Consider the following 15,910-nt stretch of genomic DNA (forward strand, 5'->3'; position numbering starts at 1 on the left):
GACTGCTGGGACCAGTCAACAGCTTCCTGTCCGGAGGGTACTGAGCATTTCTGGATCTGGGTGGCCCGAGACCATCATGTAAATGGAACTGGCCCTGCCCACCTGGGACCGGGAGACTGAAGCACAGGTGGACTCCTGGGCAATGCTGGGAGGGGCTGCATGGTGAGGGAGGGGTTCTGTCACTTGCCTGGAGGCTGCTGCCAGGAGCCTCTCTCTAGGGAGGGTGAGGCTGGCTGGCACCACTTCAGTGGCAGCATGTGGCTGCCTTGAGGGACGCCTTGGCTCGCTCACTCACTCATTCACTCATTCATTCACTCACTCAATCATTTTCCCTTTCCCCACACTCCTGTCACATATGAAGTGCTCTCTCTCCAGGCACCTGGGCTAAGACAGACATGGGGAAGAAAAGGCACAGAAAGGGAGACGTAGGTGACCATAAGGAGCTTCGGACTGGGCTGGGGCTGGCCTCTCCCTCCCAGGCAGCCACACATTCCCCAGCCAAAGTCGGCAGCTCCACTGCCCACATGGAGGGTCCAACCAGAAGGTCTGCCATGCGAGGAATGGCAGGAAAGGGAGAGGCTGGGCTGGGCCCCCCGTCCTGCTGCAGAGAGTTTAGTGTCAAAGAGGTGCCTCCAGGCTGTTCTGAGCACTCACTTCTGGGCACCGGGAACTCACAGGTTGCTGGGCATGGCACGGTGCCCAGGAAGAGTCTAGAGTGGGGTATGTGGGGAGAACCCCTGCAGGCCAGGGCTTGGGGGAGCCCTCGGAAACTGGCAGACACACCCATCTCTGCCTGCCACCGGCCGCGGGCCAGCCCGCAGTGAGCACCCACTGTTTACTCGGGTGAGGGGGAACCACAGGCCCTGCCCCGCCCACCCATGTGAAGCTCGGGGCCGGAGCCAGCTCTGGGGCTACAAAAGGCTCCTGCAACCTTGGGTCCCTCCTCAGAGGCTGCTGAGGGACAGGGCACTCTTCCCCGCCGTCCACACGATGGGTGTCGGCCAGAGGAAGCTGGCCCCACTCTGGACCCTGGCTCTTGCTCTGGCCTGCACCCGGCACACAGGTACGGCTCGGTCCCTGGCCGCTCTACCAGTCTTGGGTGGTGCGGTACTGAGTGGGCCTCGGGCAGCTCAGTCTTTGCCCTGGGTTCCGAGCATGTGCCATGAACGGCGCCCAGCAGCAGAGCCCCTGCCTGTGGCCCTGGCCACCAATGAGCAATTTCCACTTCGTGGGGTTGCTAAGGGATCTCCGGGCTTCAGGGACCTCTGAGGCTGGGCCATTCCCTGAGGCAGGGAAGCAGGAGCTCAGGTCTCCGGCTTCCCCTCCCCGCCTGGATCCCTGCACTTATCCCCGGCGGCCGACAGTGCCTGGCCCACAGTATCTCCAGCGGCTCACGGCCCCCGCTGGGCCTGGTCAGGGCATCAGCCCCAGGCACCTGCCCTTGCACACCCCACACATGCCCAGTTTACCAGCTCATGTTCCCTGTCTGGGCCTCGATGGGGGTCTCCTGGGGGCGTCTCAGCCTCTGAGCGAGGATGTAATGGTGAGGTCCACAGGGGAACTGTTTCACCCCCGGCCTAAGGCTAAGAGGGTGATGGGGGCTAAGAGGGTGATGGGGGCTAAGAGGGTGATGCGGGAGGCTCCAGGCCCTGTGATCTGAACGGCCCCTCGCTGGACCAGTAAGTCCCTGCCTCTGCTTCTAGGGGACACCTGGGCCTGGGTCTGCTGGTGACTATGTGCCCCTGTCAGGGGAATGCCTGGGGTTGGGTTGGGGGAGTGGGTGCTCCTGGGCTCCTGGAACAGCAGGGCAGGGACCTCAGCACTGCTGAGACGGCCACATGGCCCACCCAGGTCCCTCGCCCAGCCCTGTCCCCAGCCTCTGGCCCTCTGCCAGGCAGTCCCAGAGCAAGAACCGTCTCCCGGTGTCTCCGTGCTGCCCTTGGCTGTGGCCCAGCCGGACTCTGCCCCCCCCATCCCTCGTCTGTACCACTCTCATCTCAGAAGCAGGAATTCTCTCCCAGGGCTGCTCCCAGGAGAGGGCAGGGCTGGGGCTGGGCCTGCGGGGCTCAGAAGGTGGGGGCAGGCCTGGGCCAGGACGGGGTAAGTGAGGCTCAGGCCACTGTCTCTGTCTCTCCAATGGGGCTTGCAGATGCTAAGGGCCCCTCTACCCACTGACTTATTTGATGCGCTGGGCCCCACTGGGGGCAGAGGGTATGGGGGTGAGGGGGGTCTCCCAGCCTGGCCTGAGGACCCCTATGTCAGGCGCGGGAACTGGGAAGCTGGGGCTGGGATGCAGGCGAATCACAGCTTTCCCCAAGACCCCCTCTCTGCAGGGTCCTGGGCTGGGCCGGGCGCCCCCCCCACGATGCTGGCACTGTGTGGGGCTGTGCGAGGCTGTGCGGGGCTGGGGGCTGGTCCCACCATGCTGGTTCTGTGCAGGGATGTGTGGGGCTGTGCGGGGCTGGGCTGGGATCTGGTGACATTCTGCACAGTCTCCATGGAACCTGGAGATCAACCTCCTGCAAGATCTGCTGCTTGTAGGGAGGCAAGGTCCTCCAGGCGGTCTTGGGGCCGACCCCTCCCATGCATTTGACTGCTCCAGCCCCTCAGTGGGATCACTGTAGTGGGCGGGGGTCCCGAGTGTGGAGGCCAGGGCCTGGCATGCTCTGCAGTGAGTGGGAATGAATAGATGGGGATGCCAGATTGGGGCAAAGGGTCCCGACACCACCTGCTCCATGGGGCCAGGTTGAGGGGATGCTCCTGGAGGGTCTGGGCTCAGACTTCCGATTCACATGGACAGAGGCCCCCTAGGACCTCCAACCCAGCACAGAGAGAGCCCTCGCCACAGGCCACCTGCACACACCATGGCCTCCTGATCCTCTGGTGTCCGCGCTGCATCTGTGGTCGCAGCCTGAGCCCCCTCAGTCACCCTGCATCTGGGCTCAGCCCCCCTCCTCTTTCTGCAGGCCATGCCCAGGACGGCTCCTCCGAATCCAGCTACGAGCACCACCCTGCCCTCTCTCCCATCGCCCAGGGACCTGGTGGTGAGTCTGAGCGTCCGGCCCCCACCCTAAGCCTGTCAGATTCCACCCTCCACTGAGTGGCACAGCTCCCAGGGGCACTGGTTTTAGGGAGGCTCCCCAGCTGGCCACCGCTGAGGACCAAACCTGGGGGGACAGGAGGACACCCCACATCCATGACCCTGGTCGGTCACACTACCTGCCTGTCCTTGGGCCAGCCCCCTGCAGCACTCAGGCTCTGAAGGAGTTGCAGGGCAGGACAGGCTGGCTGTGCCCATGTCCTGTGGGTGCCGGCCACCCTCCAGGGATCTGGAGCTGGGTCCTGCCTCAGTGTCCCCCCTGTTCACCTCCTGGCACTTCAGCAACACAGGTATCTCCCTTGGCGCCGGCCGTCCCGGTGTGGATTGTGCTAGCGGGAGCCCGTGGGGGCCCAGCAGCCCTGGCAGAGGCAGGGCAGGCGAGGGCAGCCAGAGTCGGGGGCTTCTGGCAAACTCTCAGATTGCATTTCTCCAAATCGGGCCAGATGTGCCTAATCTCAGCACCCAAGAGACTGACTTGAGCCGCTGATGCAGACTCAGGTTCTGAGGCCCATGGGTGTGAGAGAGCTGGCAGCCCCTGAGGGCTTCTTCCTGGTGACAGCCGGGAGGAAGCAGAAAGTCACACTGAACTCAGGGTGTGCGGCTCAGGGTGCGCGGCCGCAAACACACAAGGTGCAGATGGAACTCAGGGTGTGCAGCTGCAAACACACAAGGAGCAGATGGTAGGTGGGGCGGGGGGGGGTGCAACACGCGGCAGAATCCAGAGTTGGTTTCAGAGCCAGAAGCCGGGACCCACAGACGCTGGAACATCTCTGGCTGTAGAAGCCCCGCCCCACCTGGGGGCCGGGCTACCAGTCTCTGTCTCCGCAGGGGTCCCGCCCCGTGGGGTGACTCTCTTCCCGCCTCTGAGGACCATCCCCGTGGTACGAGGTGAGTGGAGCCCCGAGGCCTGGGTGGGGAAGGGGCCTAGCTTTGCTGAGCTCCCCGCTCAGGCCTGGAGGTGCCTGGTGGAGAGGGGCCCCAGCTTTCCAGGTGGCCACTGGGTAGGTATTGGAGCCACTGGGTAGGTATTGGAACCAGAGGGCCTAGCACCTCCCTGCACACGTTTCTGGGACTTCTCAGACACAGGAAGGACCCCTGGGTGCCCCGTCCAGGGCAGCAGCACCTCCTGCAGGACGCTGGGGTGGGGCAGAAAGTGCAGGGCAGGGGCAGGGGTGCAGGGCAGGGGCAGGGGTGCAGGGCGAGGGTGAGGGCGACGCTCCCAAACGCCATGCTGCTTCCACCGTAGCCTCCAACCCGGCACACAACGGGCGGGTGTGCAGCACCTGGGGCAACTTCCACTACAAGACCTTCGACGGCGACGTCTTCCGCTTCCCCGGCCTCTGCAACTACGTGTTCTCTGAGCATTGCGGCGCCGCCTACGAGGACTTCAACGTCCAGCTGCGCCGCAGCCAGGAGTCAGCAGCCCCCACGCTGAGCAGGGTCCTCATGAAGGTGGATGGCATGGTCATCCAGCTGACCAACGGCTCTGTCCTGGTCAACGGCCGCCCGTGAGTCTGGGCTCTCGGATGGTGGGGGCCACGCGGTGTGTGGGGACGGCATTCCTGGGGGGTCACGGGGGCATGGCAGTCCTGGGGAGGATGTGTACTTCTTGGCAAGCCCCTGAGAGCGGAGCTGGACATGGGTCCTCCCTGGTCCCCCAAGCTGGCCCACCGAGCTGGATCCCCTCCTGGGATCCCCAGGCTCTTATTCTGCCCCTTCCTAGCTTCTTGTGACCCCAGAGCTCCAGAAGTCGCTGTCCCCATCCCAGACGTGACTTCATGGTCACAATGACCGTGTCCCGTTTGCGACCACAGGCATCTGCCCTGCCTGGGATCTCTCCTCACCGTGCTCCCAGCCCCTCAGCCCTGCCTCCCTCCGCAGGGTCCTGCTGCCCTTCAGCCAGTCTGGGGTCTTCATTCAGCAGAGCAGCAGCTACACCAAGGTGGAGGCCAGACTGGGCCTTGTCCTCATGTGGAACCACGATGACAGCCTGCTGGTGAGGCTGGGGGGTGGGGGTGTCCCGGTGTGCACCTCCAGCCCTCGAGGGCTGGCCCGCTCCCACAGCCTCTCCAGAGAGGGTAAAAGGTGCCCTGGGCCCAGTCAGGGTCAGACCCCACCCCACACAGCAGGCAAGAACAGGTGCCCAGACACCAATGCTGTCCCGGGGTCTGTGCCCCCAGGATGGAGACTGCTTTTGGGGGTGTCTCCTCCGTGGGCCTCGGCCCCTCCTCAGAAATCTCAGGCTTGAGCCTCATCTGTCCATCCGCCCTTGGTGGGGACGGGTGTCTGATGTCTCCTCCGTTGCAGCTGGAGTTGGACGCCAAATATGCCAACGAGACCTGTGGGCTCTGTGGAGACTTCAATGGGATGCCCGTGGTCAGCGAGCTCCTCTCCCACAGTAAGGCCCCATGGCGCCGTCAGCCCCTTCCTCAGCGTCCCCTGGGGGCTCAGTGTTGTGTGCACACACACCCTCCGACGCTCTGGCACACACATGCACAGATGCATGGAGGCAGCTGCCCTCCCTCCCAGCACAGCACACACCTGTACACACGCGATCCCGAAATGCTGGCCTGTCTCAGGGGTGCAGGCTGGGAGCAAATCGCCCGTTGAGCCCCTTGCTCTGTGTGGCTGCTCTGGGTGGTGACCCGCACGCCCTCTCCTGAAATGACAGACCTGCCTCCTTCTTGGTCTTTGAGTCTTTGCCGTCAGGCTGTGGCCTTGCAAATGTGACCTGCACCAGCCAAGGCCCCACTCCCCACCTCTCCCCGCCAGGCCTGTGAAGCCCCATACAAGCCCGAGTACAGGGTGTCCCTCTGTGGGGAACTGAGTCTGCCTGGGTGTCCAGCAGCCCTTGGCAAGGCAGGCCCAGAGATGGGTTGGCTGGGTTCTGTGGACTGGGAGGTGCTCAGGTTCCCGCCAGCCTGGCAGGAGGAGACCAGGGTCCTGGGTCAGTTGAGGACTCAGCCGGCAGCCCCCAGTGACTTGGACACCAACCTCCTGGGCTGTTTCTCTCCATCATTCCAGACCCCCGAGGGTCCTGCAGCATGCATGGGGCAGCCAAGCAGGCGCAGCCAGGACAACTCAGGCATCCAGAGGGGACAGGAGCCACCGATGGCCCTTCTAACCCCACCCCAGGGACCCGGCCGTGGGGGCTCTGCTGCTTGGGTGCTGGGCTGAGGGGTACTGGGACCTGCAGGCAGAGCCCACCTCCGTGCTTCCCGCAGACATCAAGCTGACTCCCATGGAGTTTGGGAACCTGCAGAAGATGGACGACCCCACGGAGCAGTGTGAGGACCCTGTCCCTGAACCCCCGAGGAACTGCTCCACTGGCTCTGTAAGCCCTGGAGGGAACAGGGGCCCGGCATGGTGAGGAGGAGGGGTTGTGAGCCTGGGAACTGGTCCAGATTCCCCACTGAGGACTCAGTCGGGCTGTGGCCTTTGTTCTAGGGCATCTGCGAGGAGCTCCTGAATGGTCAGCTGTTCTCCAGCTGTGTGGCCCTGGTGGACGTCGGCAGCTACCTGGAGGCCTGCAGGCAAGACCTCTGCTTCTGCGGGGGCACCGACCTGCTCAGCTGCGTCTGCCACACCCTCGCGGAGTACTCCCGGCAGTGCGCCCACGCCGGGGGGCAGCCCCAGGACTGGCGGGGCCCTGACCTCTGCCGTGAGTGTCCCGGCGCCCTGTCCCCCAACCCCTCTGGCAGGGAGGGCCGGGGCGGGCGGACGTGAGCCGTGTCTCTGCCTCCCGCAGCCCAGACGTGCCCCAGCAACATGCAGTACCACGAGTGCCGCTCCCCCTGCACAGACACCTGCTCCAACCAGGAGCACTCCCGGGCCTGCGAGGACCACTGTGTGGCCGGCTGCTTTTGCCCTGAGGGTGAGGCTCCCCCGCCCCTGGGAAACACAGATGCACCCTGGGAACTAGGGGGCTGTGCTCCCATGGCCAAGCCTCAAAAGAAGGATCCCAGTCCTAGTGTCCCGGGCCCCTGAGGCTGGCTGAGGCCCCTGTCCCGGGCCCCTGAGGCTGGCTGAGGCCCCTGTCCCGGGCCCCTGAGGCTGGCTGAGACCCCTGTCCCGGGCCCCTGAGGCTGGCTGAGACCCCTAGCCCGAGATGTCCCGGGCCCCTGAGGCTGGCTGAGGCCTCAGCTTGCTGTAGGGCTGCCATGTTGTTCCCCTGCACCACCCACCACATGGAGACAGCAGGAGCCCATCACAGGCCTGCCTGACCCATGCAGGGACGGTGCTCGATGACGTCGGCCAGACCGGCTGTGTCCCTGTGTCACAGTGTGCCTGCGTCTACAACGGCACTGCCTATGCCCCGGGGGCCACCTACTCCACAGACTGCACCAACTGGTAGGTCCCGGCCCCCCTCCAGGCCCCCAGGATGTGCTATGGGACGGACCCGCTGGGGGCTGTGACCCAGGCTGGCAGGTGTCCCTCATCCGGGCTGTGATGTAGGCAGGCCTGGGTGAGACCCGGTCAGCCTCTGACACGGAGGCTGGAGGCTGGTCTCCTGGGACCAGCAACCACACGGCACCATCTCTTGCTCTCAGCACCTGCTCCGGAGGCCGGTGGAGCTGCCAGGAGGTTCCATGCCCGGGTACCTGCTCTGTGCTTGGAGGTGCCCACTTCTCGACATTTGACGAGAGGCACTACACGGTGCACGGGGACTGCAGCTATGTGTTGACCAAGGTAGGCACTGGCTGCCTGGGGTGCTCGCCGGACAGACGGGGCCCACGGCCAGCCTCCCACAGGCTCCCACAGCTTGGCTGCATGTCACTGCTGCCCCGGGGTGACCCTTGGGGGTCACTGATGGTGAGACCTCAAGGAAGCACCCCAGCTCCCCAGCACTGGGCCCCACAGGGGCACAAAGGCTGCAGACCGGAGCTTCCAGCCCCACCCAGCGCTGGTCCCCACAGGGGCACGAAGGCTGCAGCCCACACCCAGGGCTGGGCCCCACAGGGGCATGAAGGCTGCAGACCAGAGCCTCCAGTCCCACCCAGCACTGGGCCCTCCACACCTTGGGCTATTTATTTAAGACTTTACTGTTGAGAATAGTTTCAGGTTTACAAAGAAACTGAGCCCAAAGTACTCCCGCTCCAACACAAAGTCTCCCCAGATGATACCCAGCACCCAGTACACAGTCTCCCCAAGATGAGACCCTGCCTTGGGGTAGAGCCTGCACTGGCGCCCTCACCTCCCAGGTCACTGGCTCCCTCACCTCCCAGGTCACTGGCGCCCTCACCTCCCAGGTCACTGGCGCCCTCACCTCCCAGGTCACGGTTGACATCGGGGCCCCTCATGGTGGTGAAATTCCGCAGCTTCGGACAGATGTGCAGTGTCCTGTTCCTGCCAGGCAGTTTCACGCAGTCGGCTCCACTGCCCTCAAACCCCTTGGAGCTCGGCCTCCTCACCCCTCCCTCACCCAGCCCCTGCCATCCACTGGCATTTGTGCCTTCTGAGAGCTGTCCTTCCCAGAGGGTCCTGTAGTTGGCGTCGCAGAGTGTGGCCTCCCCATGGTGCATGCAGATTTCTCTGTGTGCCTCGGTGTCCACACCTGGCGGCCTCCTAGCACACCTCCCCCTCGGGGGCTGGGATGTTGGAGTGGGGGTTTCTAGTGAGGGAGAGGAGCACAGCCGGGTGGAGGGGCAGGGCCAGGCGGGCTGGGCGCTGGGCGGAGTGTGAGGACCCCTGGTGTGTCCGGTTCTGCAGCCCTGTGATAGCAGTGCCTTCACTGTACTGGCTGAGCTGCGCAGGTGTGGGCTGACGGACAGCGAGACCTGCCTGAAGAGTGTGACACTGAGCCTGGATGGGGCGCAGACGGTGAGTGGAGCCTGGCAGGGCAAACCCTGGGAAGGGGGGAAGGGGCCTGTCTCTTCTACAAGTCACCTCTGCCCAAGCCCTTCGTCCTCGGCGTGAACAGCGAGAGGCGGGGATCCTCTGGCAACACTGGCTGCATCCATTACTTATGGGTCCACATGACTGTCCCTAAAGGAGCAGCTCAGGGCTGGGCCGCCCGGGCCGCCATACCCGACCCGAGGGGCCCCGGGAAGGAGGGACTGGGTGCATCTGCGGCCAGCTTGGCTTCTCCGCTGAAGTCAGTTTACGTTTAGTGAATAACTTTGGTTTTTACTAAAGAATAAAAAGAATGGTACTCACAGAAAACTCAGAAAATCAGGGCGAGCACAAAACCACCTTGTAGGACCCACAGCCACAGGCAAAGGCCTCCCAGGCACCTGCAGGCACATTTCACAGCCTCCGCGGGGCTGAGTGCGGCGAGCCTGCCCCGCGCTCACACGTCTGTCTGGCGGCCCTCAGGTGGTGGTGATCAAGGCCAGCGGGGAAGTGTTCCTGAACCAGATATACACCCAGCTGCCCATCTCTGCAGGTGAGGGCGGCGGCCTCCTCCCCACCCCCGGGCTGCCTGGGGTCCCGCCCCACACCCCCAGCAAAACCCTTGTCCTTTGTGTCCCCAGCCAACGTCACCATCTTCAGACCTTCGACCTTCTTCGTCATCGCCCAGACCAGCCTGGGCCTGCAGCTGGACCTGCAGCTGGTACCCACCATGCAGCTGTTCGTGCGGCTGGCGCCCAAGCTCCGAGGGCAGACCTGCGGTAAGAGGGCTGCCTTCGGGGTCTGGAGCCCACCCACTCTGGCCGGGGCACATGGCCCTCACCCTGCCTAACCCACCCCCAGGTCTCTGTGGGAACTTCAACAGCATCCAGGCCGATGACTTCCGGACCCTCAGTGGGGTGGTGGAGGCCACAGCCGCGGCCTTCTTCAACACCTTCAAGACCCAGGCCGCCTGTCCCAACATCAGGAACAGCTTCGAAGACCCTTGCTCCCTGAGTGTGGAGAACGGTACGTGTGTCTGTTCAGCTCGCCTTTGTGCTGGGCGCCTGGCGCTGGTTCTCCCGCTTCCATTTGGCACTGCAGGCAGCGTGGAGGCCGGCCCTACGTGTGCCTGTGAGCCAGGTGGGGTGGCTCACGAAGGGGCCCAAGGACAGGCTCATGGTGGGCGCCTCGCCCGGCTTATATGGAGCTTCAGGAATGTGGGGCACCTGCTTCAGGGTCAAAGAAAGGGTGCGAGTCTCTGTTGGTCGATATCGGCCCTGACTGCCTACCCCTGCACGGGGTGGGGTGGTGGGGACGTGGGGAATGGATTCACCCACTCACCCACCCATTCACCCATTCACTCACCCACTCACCCACTCACCCACTCACCCACCCATTCACCCATTCACTCACCCATTCACCCACTCACTCACCCACTCACTCATTCACCCACTCACCCACTCACCTACTCACTCACTCATCCACTCACTCACTTACCCACTCAACCATTCACTCATTCACTCACCCGTTCACCCATTCACCCAGTCACCCACTCACTCACTCACCCACTCACTCACCCATTCACCCACTCAACCATTCACTCACTCACCCATTCACCCTCTCACCCACTCACTCATTCACCCACTCACCCACTCACCCAGTCACTCACTCACCCACTCACTCACCTACTCATGCACTCAACCATTCACTCATTCACTCACCCATTCACCCATTCACCCAGTCACCCACTCACCCACTCACTCACCCACTCACTCATTCACCCACTCACCCACTCACCTACTCACTCACTCATCCACTCACTCACTTACCCACTCAACCATTCACTCATTCACTCACCCATTCACCCATTCACCCAGTCACCCACTCACTCACTCACCCACTCACTCACTCACCCATTCACCCACTCAACCATTCACTCACTCACCCATTCACCCTCTCACCCACTCACTCATTCACCCACTCACCCACTCACCCACTCACCCAGTCACTCACTCACCCACTCACTCACCTACTCATGCACTCAACCATTCACTCATTCACTCACCCATTCACCCATTCACCCAGTCACCCACTCACCCACTCACTCACCCATTCACCCACTCAACCATTCACTCACCCATTCACCCACTCACTTACTCACTCATCCACTCACTCATCCGCTCACTTACTCGCTCACTCACTCACTCAGTCATTCACTCCGCCTTCGGAGCTCGGGCGCCAGCCGTGGGGAGGTGGGATCCTATCTCGCTGGCTCTTACCTGCTTCCTGCAGCCTGGGAAGCCTGGGTCCAGTGAGCCCAGTGGAGGGGCCAGAAGGACCTCAGTTTGTCTGTCCAGAGTGGGGGTCACTAGCTTCCCTGGAAGGCGGCACCATGAGAGGCTGTGAGGGGCTGGGTGGGACATGCAGGAAAACGAGAGAAGCCTCAGCTCTGGGTGTCGTACCCTGCGCTTGGGGGAGCTTTCCCTCGGGGAGGGCGCCACACCACCCGGGCTGAGTGTGTAGCAGGATGTAGGGCCCAACGCCAGACTGCCCAGAGAAGCTGGCGCCCCAAACCCCACACCAGGGGCCAAGCTGGGTGGGATGAGTGTGCTGCCTGATCCTAATCCCAACCCTAACCCCCCTCTGTCCACAGAGAAGTATGCTCAGCACTGGTGCTCGCAGCTGACCGATGCCAACGGCCCCTTCAGCCGGTGCCACGCTGCCGTGAAGCCGGACACCTACTACTCGGTAGCACCTGCCGCCTCTTGGCCCAGTGGGGCTCCGGCCACTGAGCCTCACAGCTGCCTCCAGGAGGGCTGGGAGGGCACTGGGGGGGCTCGGCAGTCAGTACCAACCTTTCTAGGCTGTGATGGGCACCAGGGGCTGGGACCCAGCCTGTCTGTCCAGCTCCATTCCCCACGTCCCCAGCCCCCCCATTCACTCATTCACACGTTCACCACTCACCCACTCACCCACCCATTCACCCACTCACTCACCCGTTCACCTGTTCACCCATCCACTCACTCACCCATTCATCCATTTACCCACTCACCCATTCACTCACTCACCCACTCACCCATTCACTCACTCACCCACTCACCCATTCACTCACTCACCCACTCACCCATTCACTCACTCACCCACTAACCCATTCACTCACTCACCAACCCATTCACTCACTCACCCATTCATCCATTTACCCACTCACCCATTCACTCACTCACCCACTCACCCATTCACTCACTCACCCACTCACCCATTCACTCACTCACCCACTCACCCATTCACTCACTCACCCACTAACCCATTCACTCACTCACCAACCCATCCACTCACTCACCCATTCATCCATTTACCCACTCACCCATTCACTCACTCACCCACTAACCCATTCACTCACTCACCCACTAACCCATTCACTCACTCACCCACTCACCCATTCACTCACTCACCCACTCACCCATTCACTCATTCACCCACTAACCCATTCACTCACTCACCCATTCACTCATTCATCCACTCACCCATTCACTCACTCATTCACTTACTCGCTTTTTCACTCACTCATTCATTCGTTTCTTCACTGACTCATTCACTCATTTACCCACTCACTAATTCCTTCACCTACTCATCTACTTACTCATTCACTCATCCGCTCACTCATTTACTTACTCATTCACGAATTTCTTCACTCACTCATTCACTCATCCGCTCACTCACTCACTCATTCACGAATTTCTTCACTCACTCATTCACTCATTTACTCATTGATTCCTTCGCCTACTCATTCACTCACTCACTCACCCACTCATCTACTCAGTCATCCACTCACTCATCCACTCATTCACTCATCCACTCACTCACTCATCCACTCACTCACTCATCTACTCACTCACTCATTCACTCACTCACCCACTCAGTCATTCACTCACTCACTCATCCACTCACTCACTCATCCACTCACTCACTCACCCATCCACTCACTCATCCATTCACTCATTCACTCACCCACTCATCCACTCAGTCATTCACTCACTCACTCATCCACTCAGTCATTCACTTATCCCGGCCCGCGGGATAGTCGAAGCAGGCCCTGGAGGAGGGGGTGGGAATTTGGGGAACAAGAGATACGAGAAATGGAGACAAGACAGTGCTCTGATCAAGTCTCGTTTAATGGCGGTAATGCAGTGCCTTATATACACTTGGAGGGAAAGGGGTTGGGCCAAGGCGAAAATGATCTCATAGTGGAGGCGTGGCCAGATAGGTATTGGTTTCTCTGGTCGAACGTCATGTTGCACCTGCGCTGTCAGGTAGTAATTTTCGCGGGCGCGGGAAAAATGGGTGAAGAAGAAGCAGGAAGAGCGCCATCTTTAACGAGGTATTAGTACAGGGGAAAAAAGGCAAAGATAGGGAGAAGGTGTGGGGTGGAAATGAATATAGCTCAGGCGTTTTTAATCGTCAGTTATTATTCGCTATGGCCGGGGCGTGCAGCTCCGGACAGGTCCCCCTTTTAATTATTTTATGATGAGAAAACGACCCCTCGGGAACTGCGCCTGTCTTAGGTTGGGTCAACTCATCCCCACCTTCTAGGCCCGTCATGGGATAAGACAGCAGCAAAGGCGGCCCTCCTGTCTTAGGCTCCGATGGAGATAGTGTCCTCTTACCCGTCATTGACTGTCCAGTTCAGCACACAGGGGAGGTGGTCTTATTAAGGCAAATAAGACTCACCATTTTCAGTCATCTCAAGGCGATGATAATGGACCTGTATAGGTTTGGCCTGGAAGGCCTCGATTTGTTGTCTGACGAATGCCATAAGCTTATTAAAAATTATAGGCCCGAGAGTGAGAAAGAGTAGAAGAGTAAGTAAAGGACCAAGAAATGGCAGGAGATAGGGGAGAAGTCCATCGAGTCCAGTCCACAAGGGATTAGCGACCAGACCTTTTCTGCGCTCTTCTAGTTCTTCCTGTAAAGTCTTTATCTTATCTCTGACGATTCCGGATTTGTTGGCGTAAAAACAGCACTTTTCATTTCCATGACTGATCTGGCATTAGGTAAGCTGTCTTGCCCGAGCAAGTCACCTGGGTGATTCTGTCTGACGGAGGTTCAGATACCTGTCCCCCTCTGCAATCACAAGGCTGGCCGTATTGTTTTCGTAATAATTCTCTTGCCTTACGAGGGTCACCAAAACCTGCATAGACTGTCACTATGTTATATAGAGCGATTATTCTCCAAAGGAATTTCATGTTAGGCTTCATTTTCTGAAAAACAAGAAGGAAAGAACTTCTCAGGGAGATTTATCTTCCCTGGACTGACAATGGTTATGATTTATTTGTCTTACCAATCTTTCAGGCAGCCATCTGGCTGCATCATTTTTTTGTGAGAAGATGCATACTGAGCCTCTTCCCCAAATTAAAACTGGATCGGGGCCATGCCATGAACTATCAAGTGGATCTTTCCATTTTACCATTACAAACTGTTTTTGAGATTCAGGATGCCAGAAACGGTCGGCAGCCGATTTTCCATGACTGTCCAAATTTAAAAAATTAAGGATAAACAGGGCATGATTGAGTATGTTTCTAGGGGTACCCTTCACGGGGTACCAGCTCCCCCCTTTTAATTTTGTGATAACAGTTTTTAAAGACAGATGAGCTCTTTCTACTATACCTTGTCCTTGGGGATTGTAGGGAATACCTGTGGTATGTTTAATTTGTAGGGTATTACAGAATTGTAAAAAGGTTTTGGCTATATAACCAGGGCCATTGTCTGTTTTGATTTGTTTGGGTATTCCTAAAATAGAAAAGCAATGTAATAAATGAGCTATGACATGTTTGGTGGCCTCTCCTGTTTGGAGAGTTGCAATAATGAATCCACTATAGGTGTCTATGCATACATGGATATATTTTAGCTGACCGAATTCTAAGTGGTGAGTAACGTCCATTTGCCAAATTTCGTTGGGGATGAGTCCTCGGGGGTTAACTCCTAGATAGGGAACAGGTAAATACGTTATGCAGTTGGCGCATTGTTTAACTATTTGTCGAGCTTGTTCTCTGGTAAGTTTAAACATGAGTCTTAAGGTTTGGGCGTTTAAATGATGTAAGGCATGTGCTTTTTGTGCTTGTTGCAAATTGTCTGTAGTGACTGTGGCTATGATTTTTGTTGCTGCGTCAGCTGTTGCGTTACCTTGTGTTAAAGGTCCCGGTAATCCTGAATGTGCTCTAATATGCCCAAGAAAAAAGGGAGTAGTCCTTTTTCGAATAAGTTGTTGACATTGTAAAAATAGGTCAGCTGTGTCTGAAATATGTTTAATTTGAGGCACGGTCTCTAAGAGGGGTATTGAATGAGCCAGGTAGGTGCTGTCTGTGTAAATGTTAAGTGGCTGACAAGGAAAAGCTGATAGTGCTGCAATTATAGCTTGCAATTCGACCAGCTGAGCTGATGTATAAGTGGTCTGGAATTTAACGACTACATTATTGTAGGTGTAAGCGGCAAGTCCTGTGGAAGATCCATCAGTGAAAATTAATAATGCGTCATTGAGGGGTTCTTTACTGGTAATATGGGGAAATACAAACGCATGAAGTTTACAAAATTGAATGAGTTTGTTAGGTGGGTAATGGTTGTCAATTGAGCCAGTATAAGAAGCGCAAGCAATTGGCCAGGCTTCCGTATTTTGTAATAGCCAATGAATGTGTGATTGAGTGTAGGGCTGTATAATGGTAGAGGGTTCTATTCCAAAGTATTTTTTACTGTTTTCTCTTCCCAAGATAATTAGATCAGCTATGGCATCATAATAAGGCAACAAAACCTTTTTAGGGGAGGAGGGCAGGTATACCCACATAATGGGATTGTTCTGCCAAAACAATGGGCGCAGAAGCCTCATTATGCGTTTTACTATATGGAGGCAGGTATGAAGTAAAGGGAGGCAAATCAGGGCTGTGATATTTAGCCGCCTCTTCCTCCAAATCATCCCAATTTATATCC

General features: G+C 58.7%; 1 protein-coding gene across 1 annotated transcript in view; it reads left to right on the forward strand.

Moving 5' to 3' along the window:
• The first annotated feature begins 990 nt into the window (after positions 1–990).
• MUC5AC (mucin 5AC, oligomeric mucus/gel-forming) overlaps positions 991–15,910 on the forward strand; it is a 47,199-nt gene continuing 32,279 nt past the window's right edge. The window contains 20 exon segments of the mRNA XM_074012537.1: positions 991–1,063; positions 2,967–3,044; positions 3,929–3,988; positions 4,347–4,490; positions 4,493–4,608; positions 4,982–5,018; positions 5,021–5,109; positions 5,414–5,432; positions 5,435–5,498; positions 6,325–6,359; positions 6,362–6,438; positions 6,548–6,761; positions 6,849–6,974; positions 7,333–7,450; positions 7,651–7,789; positions 8,810–8,920; positions 9,416–9,485; positions 9,574–9,711; positions 9,794–9,958; positions 11,586–11,680. Coding sequence (XP_073868638.1) covers positions 991–1,063; positions 2,967–3,044; positions 3,929–3,988; positions 4,347–4,490; positions 4,493–4,608; positions 4,982–5,018; positions 5,021–5,109; positions 5,414–5,432; positions 5,435–5,498; positions 6,325–6,359; positions 6,362–6,438; positions 6,548–6,761; positions 6,849–6,974; positions 7,333–7,450; positions 7,651–7,789; positions 8,810–8,920; positions 9,416–9,485; positions 9,574–9,711; positions 9,794–9,958; positions 11,586–11,680 — 1,968 coding nt within the window.

The sequence above is a fragment of the Macaca fascicularis genome, chromosome 14, assembly GCF_037993035.2.
Source record: "Macaca fascicularis isolate 582-1 chromosome 14, T2T-MFA8v1.1".
NCBI classification, from domain to species: Eukaryota; Metazoa; Chordata; class Mammalia; order Primates; family Cercopithecidae; genus Macaca; species Macaca fascicularis.